General features: G+C 40.6%; 1 protein-coding gene across 4 annotated transcripts in view; it reads left to right on the forward strand.

Moving 5' to 3' along the window:
• The window catches only part of ldb2a (LIM domain binding 2a), a 108,762-nt gene that overhangs the window by 78,875 nt on the left and 2,772 nt on the right, over positions 1–27,115 (forward strand). The window contains exons 4-8 of one of the 4 annotated variants that reach the window (XM_024383139.2): positions 698–820; positions 3,477–3,560; positions 7,684–7,807; positions 11,389–11,442; positions 12,626–12,774. In XM_024383139.2, coding sequence (XP_024238907.1) covers positions 698–820; positions 3,477–3,560; positions 7,684–7,807; positions 11,389–11,442; positions 12,626–12,774 — 534 coding nt within the window. The remainder of the gene's footprint in view (positions 1–697; positions 821–3,476; positions 3,561–7,683; positions 7,808–11,388; positions 11,443–12,625; positions 12,775–27,115) is intronic. The other 3 variants (XM_024383140.2, XM_024383141.2, XM_024383142.2) reach the window with 3 other exon arrangements.

Here is a 27,115-nt window from a genome sequence, read left to right on the forward strand (position 1 = left end):
CGAATGTGTGTGTGTTTTTTCTGGCTCTCTCATACACTTCCACACACACACACACGCTCTCTCTCTCTCTCTCTCTCTCTCTCTCTCTCGCACACTCTAAATTTTTCTCTCTCTCTCGCTCTCGCACACTCTCTCTCTCTCTCTCTCTCTCTCTCTCTCTCTCTCTCTCTCTTAATTGGCAACTCTCTCTGACCCAAAGTTCTTGTGTCTCTGCCGTAACCACACTCCTCTCAACATCATCTTCAAGAGAGTGTGAGGAATGAGAGGAACAAGGACAGACCAGCTGAATAAGGACAGAGTAAATAATAGCCTGCCCAATTCCATACAACTTCAACGTATTCCAAAGTGAATGACATCCTGCTGAGTATTAAGAATCGATCCCTGTAATGATTACCCAAATAAACAGACGCCCGCATGCCAGCTATCTAAAAATGACTGATCGTAAAAGAAATACATCAATATGGGGAATTATTTTGAAGGTGATGTAAACCGTAGTATACTGTATCCTAAGGGCCTTTTATTTTGAAAGCGCTCTTGAATGAAGCTGAATACTATAGGCCTACATTTGTTACAAAGGTTGTTATGAATGATACTACAAGACTCATAAAGGTGTCATGCCTGTTCTCATGCAGGTGTTATGAATGCCTTATGTATACCCCCTTCAGATAAAGTGTTACCCATCTTTGTTGTTGGACAGGTATGCACAGAGGGCAGACTGATTCTTGAATTTGCCTTTGACGACCTCATGAGGATCAAGACCTGGCACTTCACCATCCGGCAATACCGAGAACTCATCCCCCGCAGCATCCTGGCCATGCACGTGAGTGGTGTGACATCATCAACATGGGCCGACTGCACGGCGACACAAATGTACCACATAGAGTTGGATAGGTGGTGCTGCCTATGCTGGATAGAGGGTGATGCCTATGCTGGATAGAGGTTGATGCCCATCAACATGGGCCGACTGCCCGGCGACACAAATTAACCACATAGAGTTGGATAGGTGGTGCTGCCTATGCTGGATAGAGGGTGATGCCTATGCTGGATAGCGGGTGATGCCTATTTTGGATAGAGGGTGATGCCTATGCTGGATAGAGGATGATGCCTATGCTGGATAGAGGGTGATGCCTATGCTGGATAGAGGGTGATGCCTATGCTGGATAGAGGGTGATGTCAATGCTGGATAGAGGGTGATGCCCATGCTGTCACAGAAGTCATTATGGCAAGATGCAAACATATACCCTCTATCCAACTCTATGGTTTGATATCATCAACATGCGCCAACCACCTCCCACCCATTTTCCATCCAGGTGTATCCTATTCTCGAATGTTAATGAGAGTCCTCTTCCTCGGGCTCTTAAGTGGCCCAACTCCACCAAGACACTTAGACGCTATTCATAAGCATATGAATTTAAAAGCTATACAAAGCAGTTTGGAAAGTGTCCCAATTTGGAGGGATTTTAAAAACCAATTTATTTGCAGACATCAAAGGAAGGCTTGGATGAAAGAGGACCCTTGCCTGAGCAAAAAATAAATAACAAGGTCACTTGAATAATCTGTTTAATTCCAGTGTAATGAACATAATAGTCACACGGAGGAAATGGCAGTGAAGTGAGCAACTTATAGGTTGTCATAGTTCCATATCTTATACATAGTATATTATATTCAGTAGTGCACAGTCATACTCTAGTCATACTCTAATATCATGAATATGTTTCCATCAAATACATTCCCTGTCTGCATGTCACCTACCATAACCTAAACACACCTACCTTCGAAGTGCGCAACACTGAAACTTTTTCTTCAGCCCTGTGGGCCTAAAGGTGTATTTAAGAAGTAGTTTTCCCTGAATAGCCAGCCTCCTTCTTTTTGCCAAATCTTTATATAAAATTCACACACGATTCAATTGGCCCCTGTGGGTATTCCCACTAATTTCAGGAGAGTAGGGTATTGTGGGCCTTGGATGGATATTTCACAGTCATACGAGTGATGTGTAAAAGTGAGTTAGCTCTTTTGATCATAGCCTCGACTAATGAAAAGTGTAGAGAGAGTCCGGACTGGAAGTGAGAAGACTGAATTTAGACAGACACAATTGTGCTAGTTCATGTGTGCATGCACATTGCCCCCAGACATTCACACACAGACATAGACACAAACACATATATTTACACACATACACACATGCACATGGATGTATGTGCTCACACGCACACAAACACACACGCACATTTTGCAGGCTTTGTTATAAAATTCTAAACATACATTTTTTTTTCAAACATTCATTTCTTGTAAAAGCACACATTTTGGATTGGAAAAATACGTGTTGTGGGTATTTCATAGTTTCACCCCACTGGGCAAAAGCTGGTTGAATCAGTGTTGTTTTCACATCATTTCATACAAAATATAAAATGTGATGGTGTCGAATCAATGTGGAATTGAAAACAGATTTGTATTTTATCTCCTTTTTCTCCCCAATTTTGATCTTGTCTCATCGTTGCAACCTCTCAACCGGCTCAGGAGGCGAAGGTCAAGTCATGCGTCCTCCGAAACATGACCCGCCAAACCACGCTTCTTAACAACCGCCCACTTAATCCAGCCACACCAATTTGTCAGAGGAAACACCGTTCACCTGATGACCGAGGTCAGCCTGCAGGCTCCCGGCCCGCCACAAGGAGTCGCTAGAGCACAATGAGCCAAGTTAAGCCCCCCCGGCCAAACTCTCCCCTAACCCGAACGACGCTGGGCCAATTGAGCGCCTCCCTATGGGACTCCCGATCACGGCTGGTTGTGATACAGCCTGGGATCTAACTCGGGTCTATAGTGATGCCTCTAGCACAGCGATGCAGTGCCTTAGATTTCTGCGCCACTCAGGAGGCCCATTTCATATTTTTTTCACCCAACTTTTAACCTAAATTCAATGAAATTATTTTTTGATTTCACATTCAATTCACGTTAGTTGACAACTCAACCAAATGTAAATCAAAACTAGACGTTGAGCTGACGTCTGCCCAGTGGGACAGTTTTGTGGGTATTTTAAGGCTAGTGATTTCTGACACTGAATTTTTGAATGGGTATTCAGTGTAGTTGTTGATGACCATAGATGAGAAAGTATTTGACATCTCTTGGAGTCACAGGTTCTCACAACACTAAGCTGTAGTCAGGTGGCTTCTTGATATTGATATTTAGTTTCCAATTTCAAATCATACTCTAAGATAAACCGATTTTTAGATGTGTTTTTTTACCATCGTCCATCTATCCTGACTTTCTCTACACCAAGATTCAACTGGGAATTAGTGTGTTTTTGATTTTGAATGGACGCAGAGCCAGGCTAGGCTTCTCATCTGTCTTTTGTTTTGTCAATACACAGCATTTTCAGACTGAAGACTTCTATTATATAAAAGAGTTCTAACAAATTAATATTAGTAGTTAATATTAATGCAAACTGTATGTTGCCCCCCCCCCTCCCCAACCCTTAGGCACAAGACCCCCAGGTTCTGGAACAGCTCTCCAAAAACATCACCCGCATGGGGCTTACCAACTTCACCCTCAACTACCTCAGGGTAAGAGCTCTCTGTCTCCTGTTTGTCTTTCTGTATCTGTCTCTCTCTCTGTGTCTGTCTCTATGTCTCTGTCTCCCTCTGTCTCTCACTGTCTCTGTCTGTGTCCTTCTGTTTCTGTCTCTGTCTCTCTCTGTCTGTCTGTGTCTGTGTGTCTGTCTGTGTCTGTCTCTGTCTCTCTCCGGCTGTGTCTGTGTGTCTGTCTGTGTCTGTCTCTGTCTCTCTCTGTCTGTCTGTGTCTGTGTGTCTGTCTGTGTCTGTCTCTGTCTCTCTCTGTCTGTCTGTGTCTGTGTGTCTGTCTGTGTCTGTCTCTGTCTCTCTCTGGCTGTGTCTGTGTGGGTCTTTCTGTTGCTTTCTGTTGCTCTCTTTTCCTTTCACATAGACACACACACAAAGATGTGCACACACACACATGCACACACACACACACACACACACACACACACACACACACACACACACACACACACACACACACACACACACACACACACACACACACACACACACACACACACACACACACACACACACACACACACACACACACACACACACACCACTATTCAGTTCAACAATCACCTTGATATAGGTACCATAGCATACCCTCCACAATTTGTAATTGTTAGGTACCTGAAAATGAATATTTATAAAATGTCAAGATGGAATATACAATATAATTCCATTCACAGACAGTACTGATAGCTGTCACCATATGTTATTTTAATCTGAATACATAAAACAGTACTGACATCTATCACAATATGTTATTTTAATCTGAATACATAAAACAGTACTGACATCTATCACAATATGTTATTTTAATCTGAATACATAAAACAGTACTGACATCTATCACAATATGTTATTTTAATCTGAATACATAAAACAGTACTGACATCTATCACAATATGTTATTTTAATCTGAATACATAAAACAGTACTGAGAGCTATATTATTCTGAATACATATTAGAGCATTGACAGCTATCACAATATGTTATTTTATTCTGAATACATAAAACAGTACTGACATCTATCACAATATGTTATTTTAATCTGAATACATAAAACAGTACTGACAGCTATCACAATATGTTATTTTAATCTGAATACATAAAACAGTACTGAGAGCTATATTATTCTGAATACATATTAGAGCATTGACAGCTATCACAATATGTTATTTTAATCTGAATACATAAAACAGTACTGAGAGCTATATTATTCTGAATACATATTAGAGCATTGACAGCTATCACAATATGTTATTTTATTCTGAATACATAAATGCATCAGTGAATATCCACCTATATGTTCTTCTTTACTTTTTGGTTCCAGTCCTCAGTGTATTTAAAACATAAACTTAGTGGACTTCTCAGCTGTCTGCACCAGAATACATTAGTCAGTATTTCAGATGTCTTTTGTTTGTGCTTTTCATTCCAAGATTGAGTGACAGCTCCGATTTCCAAATGGGAGAACAAGAGAAGAAGAGTGAGGGAGAAAAGAGAGAGGGAGTGAATTAATTGGATTGAGAAAATTAGCATAACATTAATGAATGCTCCCTGTTGACTCATAATTGTGAAATGCAGCACGGAGAGACGGCGAAGAGTTTAGCCGCTGTTTATTATGAAGAATGTGTAGAGAGAGTGGAGGGAGAGAGAGGGGAGACAGAGACAGAGACAGAGGGCTTTTGGGTAGATTTTTGAATGACCGTTCTTAACATTTTGTTGGATTAATGTTTTTTTTAAAGATTCCTTGCAGCATACCATGAAAATAATTATGGAAAGCATATGGAATGATCATATGGAATATATTGAGTGTAGTTTTGGAGAGGTGTGCGCCATAACACACCTACAAGTATATTATTTAGTTATTTTGCATAACTCAAATTACACAGACAGACTTGCTTTCCAGTTAATGACATAATGACAGTTATGTCATCCATTACCTATAGGAGATTTCGCTAGTTAGTGTAATGCTACTAGGCTATTCCTTTGAGTTTTTATGACACCCCACAACCTACCTAATTTATCCCAAACAAAATACCCCTTGTCATTTTTCACCAACAAATCCTAGTCTTGGCTCTGAGGCAAATTAGGAATTTGCTGACTTTTGGAGGTGGGATCAATTTCATACTGTACTTTGAGTAAATATCATCGGTCTGCCTCACGTCACTGTGAGCCGTAATGATTTCTCTCTTGCTATCTTAGAGTGTCGCTGTTCAAATAAAATACGCCCTTTCCTCACATAAATGGAGTCTTTATTGTCTTTCAAAAGGCGCCCATGCATTTCCTACCGTTTATCAGTTCTTCCCAAAGAGACTGATGGTTTCCTGGCCAAGGGTCAAAACAAGCTTTTTTTGGTCACTGTATTTAAGCCTTTCCATGTGTTAGAGCCGTGCAGCAGACTTCCTACCATTCAACCTGAAAATAGCACTTGTTTTCAGGGTCAAATCCAGGGATTGTTCCCTGAGCTAGGGGGGATATAGCCGTGTCAAGAGGACAGCAACAGAGAAACAACATGGGCTTAGTGTGCTACATGTGTTACATGCATGTTCTCTTCGCCTACATACCGTCCAATGGCATTAGGAAATAGATCTGTAGTAGTAGTGAATCCTATTCCTTATGATCTAAGAGGCTAAACTGATCCTATTTACACACCCAGGTCTGTTTTGATAGGCCTAGATATGTAGGATCTTAATTTGAGCCAGTTTGCTACATCAGGAAAACAAATCCTGCAGCAACAGGACATGTGAATTATTATGTGGATTATAATTATTGGACATTTTTGTATAGGTTTATACATTTTTAGTCAGGCAAAAGGGGAAACTACTAACTCGAGAAGCCTTTTAAACCTCAAATACACTACAAATGTTACATTTCCTGCTTTGCTGGAAGGTTCTCCTTCAACAGTTGTGATCCAATTAAGATCCTACACATGTATGAGTACAAACCATTTCTGTGTGGACCTCGCTTTGTGTACGGGGGCATTATCATGCTGAAACAAGAAAGGGCCTTCCCCAAACTGTTGCCATATAGTTGGAAGCACATAAATAGTATAGAATGTCATTGTATGCTATAGCTTTAAGATTTCCCTTTCCAAACCTTGAAAAACAGCACCAGAACATTATTCCTCCTCAACCAAACTTTGCAGTTGGCACTATGCATTGGGGCAGGTAGAGTTCTCCTGGCATTCGCCAAACCCAGATTTGTTCATCGGACTGCCAGATGATGAAGTGTGATTCATCACTCCAGTGTACTTGTTTTCACTGCTCCAGAGTCCAATGGCGGCGAGCTTTACACCACTCGAGCCGGTGCAGTTTGGAACTCTGTAGTGAGCGTTGCAACCGAGGACAGACTATTTTTTACACGCTATGCGCTTCAGCACTCGGTGGTCCCATTCTGTGAGCTTGTTTGGCCTACCACTTCACAACTGAACCGTTGTTGCTCCTAGACGTTTCCACTTCACAATAACATCACTTAGAGTTGACTGGGACAGCTCTAGCAGGGCAGAAATTTGACGAACTGACTTGTTGGAAAGGTGGCATTCTATTATGATGCCACGTTGAAAGTCACTGAGTTCGTTAGTAAAGCCACTCTACTGCCAATGTTTGTCTGTGGAGATTGCATGGCTGTGTGCTCATTTTTATACACCTGTCATCAAAGGGTGTGGCTGAAATAGCCGAATCCACTAATTTGAAGGGTCTGTGTACCCGCATGACAATGCTTTGGTGTGACAGCAGGGACGAGCATTTTGATGTTTGTTGCTGCCTAAGATAACTGTTGAGGGAGGCTGTTTGCCACATGTGAAAGTTACACAGCTGTGAGGGTCTTACCTATTTAAACTGACAAACTGGCCCCCGTGTCCTCTTTGTGATGACTTCATAGATCACTTGAGGATTCTCCTTGTTGGATTCTGTAATACATCATTTCAGATACAGTATGTAGAAATGATACCCTTTAGAGCGAAGCTCACACAACAATTACAGATCCATCTTCACCAACATGGAAAACAACGTGTATATGTACTATATATGCATTTGCGTTTTTATACTACCAAATTCAACATTTGCGTGTGTGTGTGTGTGTGTGTGTGTGTGTGTTCATTTTTTCCATCATCTGCAGCTGTGTGTCATCCTGGAGCCCATGCAGGAGCTCATGTCCAGGCACAAGACCTACAACCTCAGCCCTAGGGACTGTCTGAAGACATGCCTGTTCCAGAAGTGGCAGAGAATGGTGGCCCCGCCAGGTATCGTTTATACGGCTTTACTAACCAAACACACTGTTCTGCAACTATTAATACTGTGTTCCAAATGGCACCATATTCCCGCTATAGTGCAATACTTTTCACCAGTGCCCTATGGGACAGAACCAATGTTAGTATAGTGACTATAGTAATAGGAGAGCTGAGGTGATATAATGACAATGGTTAGATTGTATAATTTCTAGAGACCATGTTGAAAAGATAATAGTCATCCATTTTTATTACATTATTTGTATTTCTAAATATGTATTATATTGCATAATATCTCAAATTTATTCTCCCTGTCAGGAATCAGGAAATTGATCAGGAGTTCCTCTGGAATTTTTATTTGAATAGACTGTAACCGGCCATTTCAGGGTTTTATGGTTGATGTTCGAAGGGTGGTTCTTAAAAAATAGTTGGCCCCAAACTGGCTGTGCAATATTAAAGCTGGAGTTTTTGACATATTCAAGGGCTGCAAATTACTGCAATATTCGCCAGGGCTTGACAAGACGTCTTAAAAAAGCAACACCAGTAGAAACCCTTTGACTCGGACCTGTGTAATGTGCAAGGCTTCTGAACTTTAATTAAGGGTGCCTGGTGTAATCAAACTACAAGATCCAACTCCCTCGCTGATAGCTCCCAAGAGGTTTGAATTCTTACTGTCAATGAGCGTAGAATCATCTGGAACAGACGCTTTGAAAAAGGAGTAGTTGAACTGTCAATGTGTAATTGTGCACAAGGAGATAAACCTTTGATCAATTTCATGTTGTATAGTATCAGGGTTCAGTGAAAGAAAATGTAAGGTGCCAAACATATCAGCTGTATAAGAACTGACAGCAGCTTTGGGATCCAGAACCCTCTGTATATGTCTTTACATATTGCCTTTACTCAATACCTGTTTCACTAGTGGACTTTATTCTTAACATTGTATTGGGTGCATAGCCAGATTATTAGAATGGTAGCTTTTATCATTTGACACAGATCTAGGATCAGTTTTGCTGGTCATAAATCTTTCGTGCGCCACTACAGTTCGTCTGTCTGCCTGTGTTTTTAAAGGAAACCAAACTGAACTAAGCTGGTCTAATAATTGTGTAATTGTGGTTTCCTTATTAGTCAAGTTTTTCATCTTTCCTCCAATTCTTCTCAGACCTGGAAAATGGTTCTGTTTTAGCGAGGAAGGAAGCACGGATGCATTTATGCACTGATAAGTTTTTTTAATGGAAATGGACAAGTTTTAGTGCGTCATTTGTTCGACATCGACATAAACAGTTGTGATGCCAGAGACGGTTGTTTCTGGCAATGGACATCATGTTCCTGTTCCTGGGTTTGTCAAAGTAGTAGATGGGAATTGGTAATAGACTTGTCACCGTTTTGATAGTTTCTTGTGACAACCTTAAACATTACAATTGACTAGCAATAGAGACGTTTATTTGGTTCTGGGTGAAGAAATTACAGTTCAGATTTTTTTTAAAAGGTGTACAGTGCATTCGGAAAATATTCAGACCCCTTGACTTTTTCAACATTTTGTTACATTACAGCCTTACTCTAAAATGGATTAAAACGTTTTTTTAGTGACAAAGAAAAACTGATTTTTATAAATTTTTGCAAATGTATTTAAAAAACCTGATATCACATTTACATAAGTAGTCAGACCCTTTACTGAGCATTTTGTTGAAGCACCTTTGGCAGTGATTACAGCTTCAAGTCATCAATGGCACAAGCTTTGCACACCTGAATTTGGGGAGTTTCTCCCATTCTTCTCTGCAGATCCTCTCAAGATCTGTCAGGTCTCTCCAGAGATGTTTGATTGGGTTCGGGCTCTGACTGGATTACTCAAGGACATTCCTGCGTTGTCTTGGCTGTGTGCTTAGGGTCATTGTCCTGTTGGAAGGTGAACTTTCGCCCCAGGCTGAGGACCTGAGAGCTCTGGAGCAGGTTTTATCAAGGATCTCTGTACTTTGCTCCTCACTAGTCTCCCAGTCCTTGCCACTGAAAAACACCCCACAGCATGATGCTGCCACCACCATGCTTCACCGTAGGGATGGTGCCAGGTTTCCTCCAGATGTGACGCTTGGTATTCAGGCCAAAGTGTTCAATCTTGGTTTCATCAGACCAGAGAATCTTGTTTCTAGTGGTCTGAGAGTCTTTAGGTGCCTTTTGGCAAACTCCAAGTGGGTTGTCATGTGCCTTTTACTGAGGAGTGGCTCCCGTCTGGCCACTCTACCATAAAGCCCTGATTTGTTAATTGCTGCAGAGATGGTTGTTCTTTTGGAAGGTTTTTCCATCTCCACAGCGGAACTCTGGAGCTCTGTCAGAGTGACCATTGGGTTCTTGGTCACCTCCCTGACAAAGGCCCTTCTCCCCTGACTTCTCAGTTTGGCCGAGCGGCCAGCTCTAAGAAGAGTCTTGTTGGTTCCAAACTTCTTCCATTTAAGAATGATGGAGGCCACTGTGTTCTTTGGGACCTTCAATGCTGCAGAAATGTTTTGGTACCCTTCCCAGATCTGTGCTTTGACACAATCCTGTCTCGGAGCTCTACGGACAATTCCTTCTACCTCATGGCTTGGTTATTGCTTTGACATACACTGTCAACTGTGGGACCTTATATAGACAGGTGTGTGCATTTCCAAATCATGTCCAATCAATTGAATTTACCACAGGTGGACTCCAATCAAGTTGTAGCAAAATCTCAAGGATGATCAATGGAAACAGGATGTAGCTCAATTTTGAGTCTTATAACAAAGAGTCTGAATACTTACGTAAATAAGGTATTTCTGTTTTGTATTTTTAATACATTTTAATACATTTTAAATAAAAATGTAATAATTAAAAAAAAAACTGTTTTTGCTTTGTCATTATGGTGTATTGTGTGTAGATTGATGAGTATTAAAAAAAAGCAATTTTAGAATAAGGCTGTAACGTAACATGTGGGAAAAGTCAAGAGGTCTGAATACTTTCCGAATGCACTGTATGTTCCTCAGTTATGTTATCTTTTCAGATAAATTAGACGTCGCTGGTTGCCTTTGAATAATAAAGCATTTCCCTTGGTGTGATTAGTATGAGACATGTATTTCATTTTCAGACAACTTTTTGAAGATCACAGAAATGTTGTTTTTCCCACACTGACATTCAGAGGAATAACATTCTCTTACAAACCCTTGGTGAAAATAGCTAAACACATAATTTATGTACATCAGAAACAGATATAAGTACTGCTAAGATCTCTACTGAACCTATCTTATTACTTTACACAAGAATAATGATCAAGGATATACCCTTTTTTTATTTAATATTTAATTCATTAATTAATTAAATGTGTGGCTCATAATTAGAAAAAAAATACTTTTCATAATTGTACCCCTTAGTAATAATGTTTTTAGAAATATTACTCAACAGTAATAATATTTAGACAATATATGTGTCTGTGCATTGCAGTGAATGTACAGCTATCTTTTCTCTTATATTCTCTCTGTTGTCGTTTCTGGTCTCTCTCTCTCTCTCTCTCTCTCTCTCTCTCTGATATTTAATTACTTAAAATAATTCATCACTTCAATAAACAAAACCCATTTTGATTCTGGTTTCAGCTGGACACCCACAGAATTTCAAAACGGAAATATTCCCCACAAATCACAAAAAAGGTACCTTTTCTGTCTTCCTGTAGTTTTCAATAGAGAGAGAAGTAGTCTTGGAGATTGTATTTTATTCTCTCTCTGAACAGAATGCCATGAAATACATTGTTGTGTACTTTTTGACATGAATGCTCAACAACCGCCTAAAGACGAAATTAGATGACTGCATGTCACATTCAGTATTTCATGCTAAGTCACTATGAAATTCTAAATCATTGACCTAAAATGTTTGCTAAGACACCACACTGTCCATCACCGCTTCATATGGTGACGCAAACAAACAAACAATCTGACTCGTAAAGACAAATCACAGCAATACAAATAAATAATAATAAATTACAAATATAGATACAGTAAGATAAAAGATGGCGTTCTCTCACAGTAGGGTAGTTTTATAAAAGGTGTGTAACATATACGCTGGGAGTCAGGAAGCAGGTCTAGAAATTGAGTTTAATAGAGAAACGATACAGATTAACAAACATGAGAAGCGTCCAGAACGTGAGAGAAAACAAAACCAATACTACCTGAAGACAGAGGCTACTGAGGGCTAAATAAAGGGGAAGTAATCAAGTAAATGATGAAGTCCAGGTGTGCATAGCGATGGGGAGCAGGTGTGCGTAATGATGGTTGCCAGATATGCGTAATGTGGGTTGCCAGGACCGGTGGTTAGTAGACCGCCGACTTTGAGCACTGGAGAGAGGGAACGGGAGTAGGCGTGACAAGGTGGTGTTATCTATCACAGTAGAGCAGTTTTATAAAAGATGGTGTTATCTATCACAGTAGAGTAATTTTTATAAAAGATGGTGTTATCTCTCACAGTAGTGTAGTTTTAAGTTGGGCAGGCTTTTGAGAACTGTACAACACCAAGGTCCTTAAGGCATTCACATTAAGTCAAGCAGCACGTTCTATTGTTGAGCATTTATACAAATGAAACATGGGATCTTTCCAACTAGTGCATGACTTGGGAGATGATAACGCCTTTTGATTTCACCTCTGATATTAACAAAGCATGGATCGTTTTTTAGTTGTTGCGTGTTGTACGTATTGTGCGTGTGTATGTATGTCTGTCTGTCTGTGCATTCTTGCATGGGTGCATGTGTGTGCATGTCAATATACACATATATTTTAATGAGTTACCCCCACCTTGGTGTATGCATTATGTTGTCCCCCATGGCTCTTGTTTCCTTTGCTGGTCGTGCCAAAGCTGAGCCAACAAGACAGACGACGACGAAGAGGAGGAAAAGGAAGAACTCTGCCAGCAGTGCCAACAGCAGCGTGGGCAATGCCAACAGTAAGAAGAGAAGCCCTGCCAGCAACTTCAGCCTTTCCAGTCAGGTACCTGTAAGCATCAGATCTACTGGGTTTGGCCCACTCTTACACCACTATACATACTCTTACACCACTATACACTGTCTTTCTATCCCATGGCTCTAGTCTATCCCATGGCTCTAGTCTATCCCATGGCTCTAGTCTATCCCATGGCTCTAGTCTATCCCATGGCTCTAGTCTATCCCGTGGCTCTAGTCTATCCCGTGGCTCTAGTCTATCCCGTGGCTCTAGTCTATCCCGTGGCTCTAGTCTATCCCGTGGCTCTAGTCTATCCCGTGGCTCTAGTCTATCCCGTGGCTCTAGTCTATCCAGTGGCTCTAGTCTATCCCGTGGCTCTAGTCTATCCCATGGCTCTAGTCTATCCCATGGCTCTAGTCTATCCCGTGGCTCTAGTCTATCCCGTGGCTCTAGTCTATCCCGTGGCTCTAGTCTATCCCGTGGCTCTAGTCTATCCTGTGGCTCTAGTCTATCCCGTGGCTCTAGTCTATCCCGTGGCTCTAGTCTATCCCATGGCTCTAGTCTATCCCATGGCTCTAGTCTATCCCATGGCTCTAGTCTATCCCACGGCTCTAGTCTATCCCGTGGCTCTAGTCTATCCCGTGGCTCTAGTCTATCCCATGGCTCTAGTCTATCCCATGGCTCTAGTCTATCCCATGGCTCTAGTCTATCCCATGGCTCTAGTCTATCCCATGGCTCTAGTCTATCCCACGGCTCTAGTCTATCCCATGGCTCTAGTCTATCCCATGGCTCTAGTCTATCCCATGGCTCTAGTCTATCCCACGGCTCTAGTCTATCCCACGGCTCTAGTCTATCCCACGGCTCTAGTCTATCCCGTGGCTCTAGTCTATCCCGTGGCTCTAGTCTATCCCATGGCTCTAGTCTATCCCATGGCTCTAGTCTATCCCACGGCTCTAGTCTATCCCGTGGCTCTAGTCTATCCCGTGGCTCTAGTCTATCCCGTGGCTCTAGTCTATCCCATGGCTCTAGTCTATCCCATGGCTCTAGTCTATCCCATGGCTCTAGTCTATCCCACGGCTCTAGTCTATCCCATGCATAGCATATTTTCTTCCTTGACATGTCAATACAATGGGGCCACTTGACACAGTTTGAGGTTAAACACCTACTTAAACCACTGAGTGTTAGACCTCGCACTTCACATCACCCCGGGGGATAAAGTGCTATTGCGCCTCAATTGTTTGGACAGGCTATAGTACTTTCTCACTATCACACCCTGGGTTTGCTGTATGGACTGTTAGGAGTCATACTGACGGCGGGGGGGGAGGTAGGGATGGGAGTGGGGAGGGAGGGAGACTGGGGAACTGTGAACCCTCTTTGTTTTGGGTTACGTTGTTCCTCACGGTGCCGCAGGTCATAATTCTCAGGGCGTCTCTCTTTTTTCTCTATGTATATATTTTTTATGCCTCTCTCTCTCACCCACATAGACACACACCCTCTCCAACTCAAGCTCCCCCCTCTCTCTTGCTCTTTCTCGATCTCTCTCCCTCAATCTCCCTTTCTCACACACAAATAGACACACACCCTCGCCAACTCTAGCTACCTCTCACTCTCTTCTATCTCTTACTCAATCATTCGGACACACACACACACACACACACACACACACACACACACACACACACACACACACACACATTGTTTTCTCAGTGGGAGGCTGTTTGGCTCTGTGCCATCACTCATTATCAGTATATCTGTATACACCCCCCTTCTCCTCTCCTCTCCTTTCCTTCCCACACACAACCTCCTCTCCCTCCTCATCCCCCATCCTTTCTTTAAGAACACACACTTCCTATGGCTAATGTTGACATGCGTCTTTAAGAGCAGTGGCGGTAACATGCTGGTTACATATGTTGCACGCCTGCTAGCTTTGTCTGAGAAGTTGTTCGTTCGTTGGCTGAGCACAGGCCCTACGTGAGCCCAATGACAATAAGGAGAGGACAAGGAGGAAAGGGAGGGAGTGGGTGAATGGGGGGCATAGAGAAAGGAGGGGGAGTGGGTTGTTGTGTTGTTCAACAGGGACCTCTACTGGTTGCTGGGCTGAAATGACATTGAAAACCATGTAGAGTGCTACTATGAAACCATGCAGAGTACTCCTATGTGTTTGCTGGAGGATTCATTGGGAACATTCAGATAGAAATGGATTGTGTAGAACAGATATGGTTGTCTGTCAGGTAGAAAATGTGTGAACATGTGTGAATCAACATGTGTTGTTAGCTCTATTTGTTACGCTTCTATCTGTATCCCTCTGAACATTTCACCTCATAGGTCCTTACCTACACATTCTGTATTTGCAGATCTTAAGAGACTAGATAGGTCTTTGCTGAAAGCTCAGCCCAGCCTTTCAATGGGCATAGAGGAGCATCTACCATATTGCTTACACCTGTCCAGTTCCTTCAGATCTGCAAACACAGAAGAAGTAGCGGGTTGTCTAATATCTCAAAAGGGATGCTAATACACTAACATATGATCAGAAAATGAACATTTTTAGCTGTTTTAACAGCCCATAGGCCCATTCAGGGATAACTGGCTAGCTAATGCTAAAGATAATGAGATGAGTAGATCAAACATTATTAATTAGATCACAATTAACACTCCCCCAATCCAAGTCTGACCACCCAAACTGGCCAAAGGTAGATTGACAACCACCCCCGCAGGAACAGATGGCGAATTCAAGGCTTGTTGGCAATCAGCACGTTTTGAGCTAATGACTTAATTAGCTATTCAAATTGACAAATCAGTGTGGATATTGTCATTTAGTCAAAAAGCTCACCTAAATTAATTAGTGTGATTAAGGCATAGTAGGGTGTAGAGGCGGTAGCTTGGGGGTTTGAGAGACGTTGCCCCCCCAATCCTGATCCTCTTTGGTTGGTGTGTGTGTGTGTGTGTGTGTGTCTGCGTGCGTGCGTGTTCATACATGTGCACACATCTGCATATCAGAAGAAAGTAGCGAGAACTACCATGCCACACCACATCGACACACATGGGCAGTGATGCATGTGTTTCATTTAACTGTGTGACTTCTTCCCGAGATGCAGTGGGAGGTTGTGGGCTGCTGAGGAGAGAGAGGGTTTAGCAGACCAGGGGAGATGAGATATACAACTCAACCTGCCTAGAACAACCAATACTATCCTAACATAGTCACATAACTACTGGTAATCAATCATCTAACATTGCTTAAATTATTCAATTGCATCTCCTAGATACTCACTGTTAGTTTTATACCTGTACCTATCAAAATAGAGATTTAGCATCACCCAATTCAATTCCCTCACATTGCAAATAAAGAATCAACCACAGAATAAAACTCACTATGTTCTCATCTGTGACCTCAAGGCTAGGGGTCATGTCATAGAAATATGTCAGACATAATCACTATTGGGAAAGGGAACGGGGATACCGAGTAAATTGCACAACTGAATGCATTCAAACGGAATACAGTGTCTTCCGAATTTAACCCAATCCCTCTGAATCAGAGAGGTGCGGGGGCTGCCTTAATCGAAGTCCATGTTATCTCCGCCTAGGGAGCAGTTGTTGTGGGGGTTAACTACCTTGCTCAAGGGCAAAACTGCAGATTTTGCCACCTTGCCAGTTCGGGTTTCGAGCAAGTAACCTTACTGTCCCAAAGCTCTAACCGCTAGGCTACCTGCCTCCCAAATGGATTGGTCTGCGAGGGGCAGGAAGGGAAGGACAGTCCACTTCATCAGTGGGAGGGGGTTTCATTAGCTCAAAGTGCACTGAATGAGGTTGACCGTGTACATACGGGTTTACCGCCTTCACGGTGCTTCGCCATACACACACTCCTTAAAATCCCACCATGCACCAACTGTTATTGCAGGAGCAGCAGGGGGTTGTTTCGAAACAAGGTAAACACACGGCCAAGAGTAATGCCCTGGGCTTTACCCCTTTGGTGAAACAACAAACACACATCATCAACATTTGAATCACACCAGTTTATGGATTAGAAGGGTAAAATGGTTAGAAGGGTAAAATGGGTAAGATGTTTAGAAGGGTAAAATGGTTAGAAGGTTTAGATGGATTAGAAGGGTCAGATGGGTTAGAAGGGTTAGATGGGTTAGATGGATTAGAAGGGTTCCATGGATTAGAAGGGTAAAATGGTTAGAAGGGTTAGATGGTTTAGATGGTCAGAAGGGTAAAATGGTTAGAATTGTAAAATGGGTTAGAATGGTAAAATGGATTAGATGGGTTAGAAGGGTAAATTGGTTAGAAGGGTAAAATGATTAGAAAGGTAAAATGGGTTACAAGGGTAAGATGGTTAGAAGGGTAAAATTGATTAGATGGGTTAGATGGTTAGGAGGGTTAGATGGGTTAGATTGATTAGAAGGGTTAGATGGATTAGAAGGGTTAGATGGATTAGAAGGGTTAGATGGGTAAAATGGTTAGAAGGGTTAGATGGGATGAAATGGTTTGAATGGTAAAATGGGTTAGAATGGTAAAATGGATAAGATGGGTTAGAAGGGTAAATTGGTTAGAAGGGTAAAATGATTAGAAAGGTAAAATGGGTTACAAGGGTAAGATGGTTAGAAGGGTAAAATGGATTAGATGGGTTAGATGGTTAGGAGGGTAAAATGGTTAGACGGGTTAGATGGGTCAGATGGATTAGAAGGGTCAGATGGGTTAGAAGGGTTAGATGGGTTAGATGGATTAGAAGGCTTCCATGGATTAGAATGGTAAAATGGGTCAAATGGTTAGAAGGGTTAGATGGGTTAGATGGTCAGAAGGGTCAAATGGTTACAATGGTAAAATGGGTTAGAAAGGCTAAATGGATTAGATGGGTTGAAGGGTAAATTGGTTAGAAGGGTAAAATGATTAGAAAGGTAAAATGGGTTAAAAGGGTTAGGTGGATTATAAGGGTAAAATGGTTAGAAGTTTAAAATGGTTAGAAGGGTTAGATGGGTTAGATGATTAGAAGGGTCAGATGGGTTAGAAGGGTTTCGATGGGTTAGATGGATTAGAAGGGTAAAATGGGTAAAATGGTTAGAAGGGTTAGAAGGGTAAAATGAGTTAGAAGGGTAAAATGAGTTAGAAGGGTAAAATGGTTAGGAGGGTAAAATGGTTAGAAGGGTAAAATGGGTAAGATGGTTAGAAGGGTAAAATGGTTAGACGGGTTAGATGGTCAGAAGGGTAAAATGGTTAGAATGGTAAAATGGGTTCGATGGTAAAATGGATTAGATGGATTAGAATGGTAAATTGGTTAGAAGGGTAAAATGGTTAGAAGGGTTAGATGGGTTAGATGGATTAGAAGGGTCAGATGGGTTAGAAGGGTTAGATGGGTTAGGTGGATAAGAAGGGTTCCATGAATTAGAAGAGTAAAATGGTAAGAAGGGTTAGATGGGTTAGATGGTCAGAAGGGTAAAATGGTTAGAATGGTAAAATGGGTTAGAATGGTAAAATGGATTAGATGGGTTAGAAGGGTAAATTGGTTAGAATGGTAAAATTATTAGAAAGGTAAAATGGGTTAAAAGGGTTAGGTGGATTAGAAGGGTTAGATGGTTAGAAGGGTTACAAGGGTAAGATGGTTAGAAGGGTAAGATGGTTAGAAGGGTAAAAATGGATTAGATGGGTTAGATGGTTAGGAGGGTAAAATGGTTAGAAGGGTAAAATGGTTAGAAGGGTAAAATGGATTAGATGGGTTAGAAGGGTAAATTGGTTAGAAGGGTAAAATGATTAGAAAGGTAAAATGGGTTACAAGGGTAAGATGGTTAGAAGGGTAAAAATTGATTAGATGGGTTAGATGGTTAGGAGGGTTAGATGGGTAAAATGGTTAGAAGGGTTAGATGGGTAAAATGGTTTGAATGGTAAAATGGGTTAGAATGGTCAAATGGATAAGATGGGTTAGAAGGGTAAATTGGTTAGAAGGGTAAAATGGGTTACAAGGGTAAGATGGTTAGAAGGGTAAAAATGGATTAGATGGGTTAGATGGTTAGGAGGGTAAAATGGTTAGAAGGGTAAAATGGGTAAGATGGTTTGAAGGGTAAAATGGTTAGACAGGTTAGATGGGTCAGATGGATTAGAAGGGTCAGATGGGTTAGAAGGGTTAGATGGGTTAGATGGATTAGAAGGCTTCCATGGATTAGAATGGTAAAATGGGTCAAATGGTTAGAAGGGTTAGATGGGTTAGATGGTCAGAAGGGTCAAATGGTTACAATGGTAAAATGGGTTAGAAAGGCTAAATGGATTAGATTGGTTGAAGGGTAAATTGGTTAGAAGGGTAAAATGATTAGAAAGGTAAAATGGGTTAAAAGGGTTAGGTGGATTAGAAAGGTTAGAAGGGTAAAATGTTTAGAAGGGGAAAATGGTTAGAAGGGTAAAATGGTTAGAAGGGTTAGATGGGTTCGATGGATTAGAAGGGTCAGATGGGTTAGAAGGGTTTCGATGGGTTAGATGGATTAGAAGGGTAAAATGGGTAAAATGGTTAGAAGGGTAAATTGGTTAGAAGGGTAAAATGAGTTACAAGGGTAAGATGGTTAGAAGGGTAAGATGGTTAGAAGGGTAGAAATGGATTAGATGGGTTAGATGGGCAGGAGGGTAAAATGGTTAGGAGGGTAAAATGGTTAGAAGGGTAAAATGGGTAAGATGGTAAGAAGGGTAAAATGGTTAGATGGGTTAGAAGGGTTAGATGGGGTAGATGGATTAGAACGGTTCCATGGATTAGAAGGGTAAAATGGTTAGACGAGTTAGATGGGTTAGATGGTCAGAAGGGTAAAATGGTTAGAATGGTAAAATGGGTTCGAATGGTCAAATGGATTAGATAGATTAGAATGGTAAATTGGTCAGAAGGGTAAAATGTTTAGAAAGGTAAAATAGGTTAAAAGGGTTAGGTGGATTAGAAGGGTTAGATGGTTAGAAGGGTTACAAGGGTAAGATGGTTAGAAGGGTAAGATGGTTAGAAGGGTAAAAATGGATTAGATGGGTTAGATGGTTAGGAGGGTAAAATTGTTAGAAGGGTAAAATGGTTAGAAGGGTAAAATGGGTAAGATGGTTAGAAGGGTAAAAAGGTTAGAGGGGTAAAATGGGTAAGATGGTTAGAAGGGTAAAATGGTTAGAAGGGTTAGATGGATTAGAAGGGTTCCATGGATTAGAAGGGTAAAATGGGTAAAATGGTCAGAAGGGTCAAATGGATTAGATGGGTTAGAAGGGTCAAATGGATTAGATGGGTTAGAAGGGTAAATTGGTTAGAAGGGTAAAATGGGTTAAAAGGGTTAGGTGGATTAGAAGGGTTACAAGGGTAAGATGGTTAGAAGGGTCAAATGGATTAGATGGGTTAGAAGGGTAAAATGGTTTAGATGGTTAGAAGGGTAAAATGGGTAGAAGGGTAAAATGGTTAGAAAGGTCAAATGGATTAGATGGTCAGAAGGGTAAAATGGTTAGAAGGGTAAAATGGATTAGATGGTCAGAAGGGTAAAATGGTTAGAAGGGTAAAATGGATTAGATGGTCAGAAGTGTAAAATGTTTAGAAGGGTTAGGTGGATTCGAAGGGTTAGATGCTTAGAAGGATTACAAGGGTAAGATGGTTAGAAGGGGACATGAGGGTAGGGTAGATGGGTAGATGAGTTAGATGGATTAGAAGGGTCAGATGGGTTAGATGATTAGAAGGGTTCCATGGATTAGAAGGGTAAAATGGGTAAAATGGTTACAATGGTAAAATGGGTTAGAATGGTAAAATGGATTAAATGGGTTAGAAGGGTAAATGGGTTAGAAGGGTAAAAATGGATTAGATGGGTTAGATGGTTAGGAGGGTAAAATGGTTAGAAGGGTAAAATGGTTAGAAGGTTTAGATGGATTAGAAGGGTCAGATGGGTTAGAAGGGTTAGATGGGTTAGATGGATTAGAAGGGTTCCATGGATTAGAAGGGTAAAATGGTTAGAAGGGTTAGATGGTTTAGATGGTCAGAAGGGTAAAATGGTTAGAATTGTAAAATGGGTTAGAATGGTAAAATGGATTAGATGGGTTAGAAGGGTAAATTGGTTAGAAGGGTAAAATGATTAGAAAGGTAAAATGGGTTACAAGGGTAAGATGGTTAGAAGGGTAAAAATGGATTAGATGGGTTAGATGGTTAGGAGGGTTAGATGGGTTAGATTGATTAGAAGGGTTAGATGGATTAGAAGGGTTAGATGGATTAGAAGGGTTAGATGGGTAAAATGGTTAGAAGGGTAAAATGGTTAGAAGGGTAAAATGGGTTAGAATGCTAAAATGGATAAGATGGGTTAGAAGGGTAAATTGGTAAAAAGGGTAAAATGATTAGAAAGGTAAAATGGGTTACAAGGGTAAGATGGTTAGAAGGGTAAAATGGTTAGACGGGTTAGATGGGTCAGATGGATTAGAAGGGTCAGATGGGTTAGAAGGGTTAGATGGGTTAGATGGATTAGATGGGTTAGATGGATTAGAAGGCTTCCATGGATTAGAATGGTAAAATGGGTCAAATGGTTAGAAGGGTTAGATGGTCAGAAGGGTCAAATGGTTACAATGGTAAAATGGGTTAGAAAGGCTAAATGGATTAGATGGGTTGAAGGGTAAATTGGTTAGAAGGGTAAAATGATTAGAAAGGTAAAATGGGTTAAAAGGGTTAGGTGGATTAGAAGGGTAAAATGGTTAGAAGGGTTAGATGGGTTAGATGATTAGAAGGGTCAGATGGGTTAGAAGGGTTTCGATGGGTTAGATGGATTAGAAGGGTAAAATGGGTAAAATGGTTAGAAGGGTTAGAAGGGTAAATTGGTTAGAAGGGTAAAATGAGTTAGTAGGGTAAGATGGTTAGAAGGGTAAAATGGTTAGAAGGGTAAAAATGGATTAGATGGGTTAGATGGTTAGGAGGGTAAAATGGTTAGGAGGGTAAAATGGTTAGAAGGGTAAAATGGGTAAGATGGTTAGAAGGGTAAAATGGTTAGATGGGTTAGATGGGGTAGATGGATTAGAAGGGTAAAATGGTTAGACGGGTTAGATGGTCAGAAGGGTAAAATGGTTAGAATGGTAAAATGGGTTCGAATGGTAAAATGGATTAGAATGGTAAATTGGTTAGAAGGGTAAAATGGTTAGAAGGGTTAGATGGGTTAGATGGATTAGAAGGGTCAGAAGGGTTAGATGGGTTAGGTGGATAAGAAGGGTTCCATGAATTAGAAGAGTAAAATGGTAAGAAGGGTTAGATGGTCAGAAGGGTAAAATGGTTAGAATGGTAAAATGGGTTAGAATGGTAAAATGGATTAGATGGGTTAGAAGGGTAAATTGGTTAGAATGGTAAAATTATTAGAAAGGTAAAATAGGTTAAAAGGGTTAGGTGGATTAGAAGGGTTAGATGGTTAGAAGGGTTACAAGGGTAAGATGGTTAGAAGGGTAAAAATGGATTAGATGGGTTAGATGGTTAGGAGGGTAAAATGGTTAGAAGGGTAAAATGGTTAGAAGGGTAAAATGGGTAAGATGGTTAGAAGTGTAAAATGGTTAGAGGGGTAAAATGGGTAAGATGGTTAGAAGGGTAAAATGGTTAGAAGGGTTAGATGGATTAGAAGGGTTCCATGGATTAGAAGGGTAAAATTGTTAGAAGGGTTAGATGGTTTAGATGGTCAGAAGGGTAAAATGGTTAGAATTGTAAAATGGGTTAGAATGGTAAAATTGATTAGATGGGTTAGAAGGGTAAATTGGTTAGAAGGGTAAAATTATTGGAAAGGTAAAATGGGTTACAAGGGTAAGATGGTTAGAAGGGTAAGATGGTTAGAAGGGTAAAAATTGATTAGATGGGTTAGAGGGTTAGATGGGTTAGATTGATTAGAAGGGTTAGATGGATTAGAAGGGTTAGATGGATTAGATGGGTTAGATGGTTTGGAGGGTTAGAAGGGTAAGATGGTTAGAATGGTAAAATGGATTAGATGGGTTAGATGGGTCAGATGGTTAGAAGGGAAAAATGGGTTAGATATATTAGAAGGGTTAGAATGGTCAGATGGGTTAGAAGGTTTAGATGGATTAGAAGGGTAAGGTGGGTAAGATGGTTAGAAGGGTAAAATGGATTAGATGGGTTAGAAGGGTAAAATGGTTTAGATGGTTAGAAGGGTAAAATGGGTAGAAGGGTAAAATGGTTAGAAAGGTCAAATGGATTAGATGGTCAGAAGGGTAAAATGGTTAGAAGGGTAAAATGGATTAGATGGTCAGAAGGGTAAAATGGTTAGAAGGGTAAAATGGTTAGAAGTGTAAAATGGATTAGATGGTCAGAAAGGTAAAATGGGTAGAAGGGTAAAATGGTTATAAAGTTCAAATGGATTAGATGGTCAGAAGTGTAAAATGTTTAGAAGGGTTAGGTGGATTCGAAGGGTTAGATGCTTAGAAGGATTACAAGGGTAAGATGGTTAGAAGGGCACATGAGGGTAGGGTAGATGGGTAGATGAGTTAGATGGATTAGAAGGGTCAGATGGGTTAGAAGGGTTAGATGGGTTAGATGATTAGAAGGGTTCCATGGATTAGAAGGGTAAAATGGTTAGAAGGGTTAGATGGGTTAGATGGTCAGAAGGGTCAAATGGTTAGAATGGTAAAATGGGTTAGAATGGTAAAATGGATTAAATGGGTTAGAAGGGTAAATGGGTTAGAAGGGTAAAATGATTAGAAAGGTAAAATGGGTTAAAAGGTTTAGGTGGATTAGAAGGGTTAAATGGTTAGAAGGGTTACAAGGGTAAAATGATTAGAAGGGTAAACGTGGATTAGATGGTTAGGAGGGTAAAATGGTTAGAAGGGTAGAATGGTTAGAAGGGTAAAATGGGTAAGATGGTTAGAAGGGTAAAATGGATTAGATGGGTTAGATGGTTAGGAGGGTAAAATTGATTAGATGGGTTAGATGGTTAGGAGGGTAAAATGGTTAGAAGGGTAAAATGGATTGGATGGTCAGAAGGGTAAAATGGTCAGAATGGTAAAATGGGTTAGAAGGATTAGATGGGTTAGAAGGGCCAGATGGTTAGAAGGGTAAAATGGGTTAGATGGGTCAGAAGGTTTAGATTGATTAGAAGGGTAAGGTGGGTAAGATGGTTAGAAGGGTAAAATGGATTAGATGGGTAAAATGGTTAGAAGGGTTAGATGGGTTAGATAGATTAGATGGGTTAGATATATTAGATGGGTTAGAAGGGTCAGATGGATTAGAAGGGTTAGATGGATTATAATGATTAGAAGGGTTAGAAGGATAAGGAGGGTTAGAATGATTATAAGGGTTAGATGGGGGTTAGATGGATTAGAAGGGTTAGATGGATTAGAAGGGTTAGATGGATTATAATGATTAGAAGGGTTAGATGGATTCGAAGGGTTAGAAGGATAAGGAGGGTTAGATGGATTAGAAGGTTTAGGTGGATTAGAAGGGTTAGATTAGTTAGATGGACTAGAAGGGTCAGATGGGTTAGAATGGTTAGATGGGTTAGATGGATTAGAAGGGTTCCATGGATTAGAAGGGTAAAATGGGTAAAATGGTTAGATGGGTTAGATGGTCAGAAGGGTAAAATGGTTAGAATGGTAAAATTGGTTAGAATGGTAAAATGGGTTAGAAGGGTAAATTGGTTAGAAGGGTAAAATGATTAGAAAGGTAAAATGGGTTACAAAGGTAAGATGGTTAGAAGGGTAAGATGGTTAGAAGGGTAAAAATGGATTAGATGGGTTAGATGGTTAGGAGGGTAAAATGGTTAGAAGGGTAAGATGGGTTAGATGGTCAGAAGGGTAAAATGGTTAGAATGGTAAAATGGGTGAAAAGGGTTAGGTGGATAAGAAGGGTTAGATGGTTAGAAGGGTTACAAGGGTAAGATGGTTAGAAGGGTAAAATTGATTAGATGGGTTAGATGGTTAGGAGGGTAAAATGGTTAGAAGGGTAAAATGGATTAGATGGTCAGAAGGGTAAAATGGGTAGAAGGGTAAAATGGTTAGAAAGGTTAAATGGATTAGATGGTCAGAAGTGTAAAATGGTTAGAAGGGTAAAATGGTTAGAGGGGTAAAATTGATTAGATGGTCAGAAGGGTAAAATGGTCAGAATGGTAAAATGGGTTAGAAGGATTAGATGGGTCAGATGGTTAGAAGGGTAAAATGGGTTAGATGGATTAGAAGGGTCAGATGGTTAGAAGGGTAAAATGGGTTAGATAGATTAGAAGGGTTAGAATGGTCAGATGGGTTAGAAGGTTTCGATGGATTAGAAGGGTTAGAAGGGTAAGGTGAGTAAGATGGTTAGAAGGGTAAAATGGATTAGATGGGTTAGAAGGGTAAAATGGATTAGATGGGTAAGATGGTTAGAAGGGTAAAATGGATTAGATGGGTAAGATGGATTAGATGGGTAAAATGGTTTGAAGGGTAAAATGGTTAGAAGGGTCAGAAGGGTAAGATGGGCAAGATGGTTAGAAGGGTCCGATGGTTAGAAGGGTTAGATGGGTTAGATGGATTAGAGGGGTTAGAAGGGTAAAAGTGGATTAGATGGGTTAGAAGGGTAAAATGGATTAGAAGGGTAAGCTGGTTCGAAGGGTAAGATGGTTATAAGGGTAAAATGGTTAGAAGGGTAAGATGGTTAGAAGGGTAAAATGGTTAGAATGGTAAAATGGATTAGATGGGTTAGAAGGGTAAAATGGATTAGATGGGTAAGATGGTTAGAAGGGTAAAATTGATTAGATGGGTTAGATGGATTAGATGGGTTAGATGGGTAAAATGGTTAGAAGGGTCAGATGGATTAGATGGGTTAGATGGATTAGACAGGTTAGAATGGTCAAATGGGTTAGAAGGGTCAAATTCGTTAGATGGGTTAGAATGGTTAGATGGATTAGATGCTTAGAAGGGTAAAATGCTTAGATGGGTTAAATGGTTAGAAGGGTTAAATGGATTAGATGGGTTAGATCGTTAGAAAGGTAAAATGGGTTAGAATGTTAGTATGGTTAGAAAGATTAGATGGGGTTTGAAGCCCATGAGTAGTTGTCATAGAGATGGATAGAGGACTCACTTGCTGCAAAAGACTGTGATAGCATGGGAAGTTTATGGGTTGTAGCATTATGTACTACAGTACCGATAATGATCTGTATAACATATCAGGTTTTATCCTAGGTTGGGATTCAATCCGATCAGCATTAGATCTGTGTTATAGCTCACTTGACATTTATTGGTAATTTCAGATTGAACCGACATCTGCAGCGTTAACCGTAAATACGATCTCCACAAACGTTGGGGAAAATGCCTTTAAAATCTGCATTGTCAACTGTCTAGTGCGCTGCGCTATGAATTGAATCCCGGCCTTAGTAAATATGTTATTGTAGCTATAACAGAATGGTGTCCCATCTCCTTACCAACATATGGTGTCAGAAGTGGGATCTGAACCCACGTCTCCATTCAGGATTAGAAGCTCAGGGGTAGGCTACTTGTGTAGGCTACTGGTCTTGATGAGACCCAATGTCCTCTAGTGTTTTTGCTTTTGGCCCTTCATTGCAGTGGTAGGAACTATCATCCATACAGATTAGAGTGGACACTTGTCAGTGGCAATAGTACAGCAATAAGCAGGAACAGAGACAGTTCTAAGCTTAATTTCGGTTTGACCAATACACTTTGCATGTATAGTCATCGACAGTTATATGAACGTCTAAAGGCTCTTGACTTATGCTTTGACATGAACTGTGCTGAATGAATATTTCCATAGACTAAGAGTTAGTATAACCTGCATATCACACCATCAAACATATATGATCAATACACAGTACCAGTCAAAAGTTTTTAAAAACTCATTCAGTTTCTTTATTTTTACTATTTTCTACATTGTAGAATAACAGTGAAGACATCAAAACTATGGAAATAACACGTGGAATCATGTAGTAACCAAAAAAGTTTTAAACAAATCAAAATATATTTAAGATTCTTCAAAGTAGCCACCATTTGCCTTGATGACAGTTTTGCACACTCTTGGCATTCTCTCAACCAGCTTCATGAGGTAGTCACCTGGAATGCAACCAATTAACAGCTGTGCCTTGTTAAAAGTTAATTTGTGGAATTTCTTTCCTTCTTAATGCGTTTGAGCCAATCAGTTGTGTTGTGACAAGGTAAGGGTGGTATACAGATAGCCCAACTTGGTAAAAGACCAAATCCATATTATGGGAAGAACAGCTCAAATAAGCAAAGAGAAATGGCAGTCCATCATTGCTTTAAGACATGAAGGTCAGTCAATACGGAACATTTCAAGAACTTTGATAGTTTCTTCAAGTGCAGTCGCAAAAACCATCAAGAGCTATGATGAAACTGGCTCTCATGAGGACCGCCACAGGAAGACCCAGAGTTACCCCTGCTACAGAGGATACGGTCATTAGAGTTAACTGCACCTCAGATTGCAGCCCAAATAAAT

The sequence above is a fragment of the Oncorhynchus tshawytscha genome, linkage group LG21, assembly GCF_018296145.1.
Source record: "Oncorhynchus tshawytscha isolate Ot180627B linkage group LG21, Otsh_v2.0, whole genome shotgun sequence".
In the NCBI taxonomy this organism is placed as follows: domain Eukaryota; kingdom Metazoa; phylum Chordata; class Actinopteri; order Salmoniformes; family Salmonidae; genus Oncorhynchus; species Oncorhynchus tshawytscha.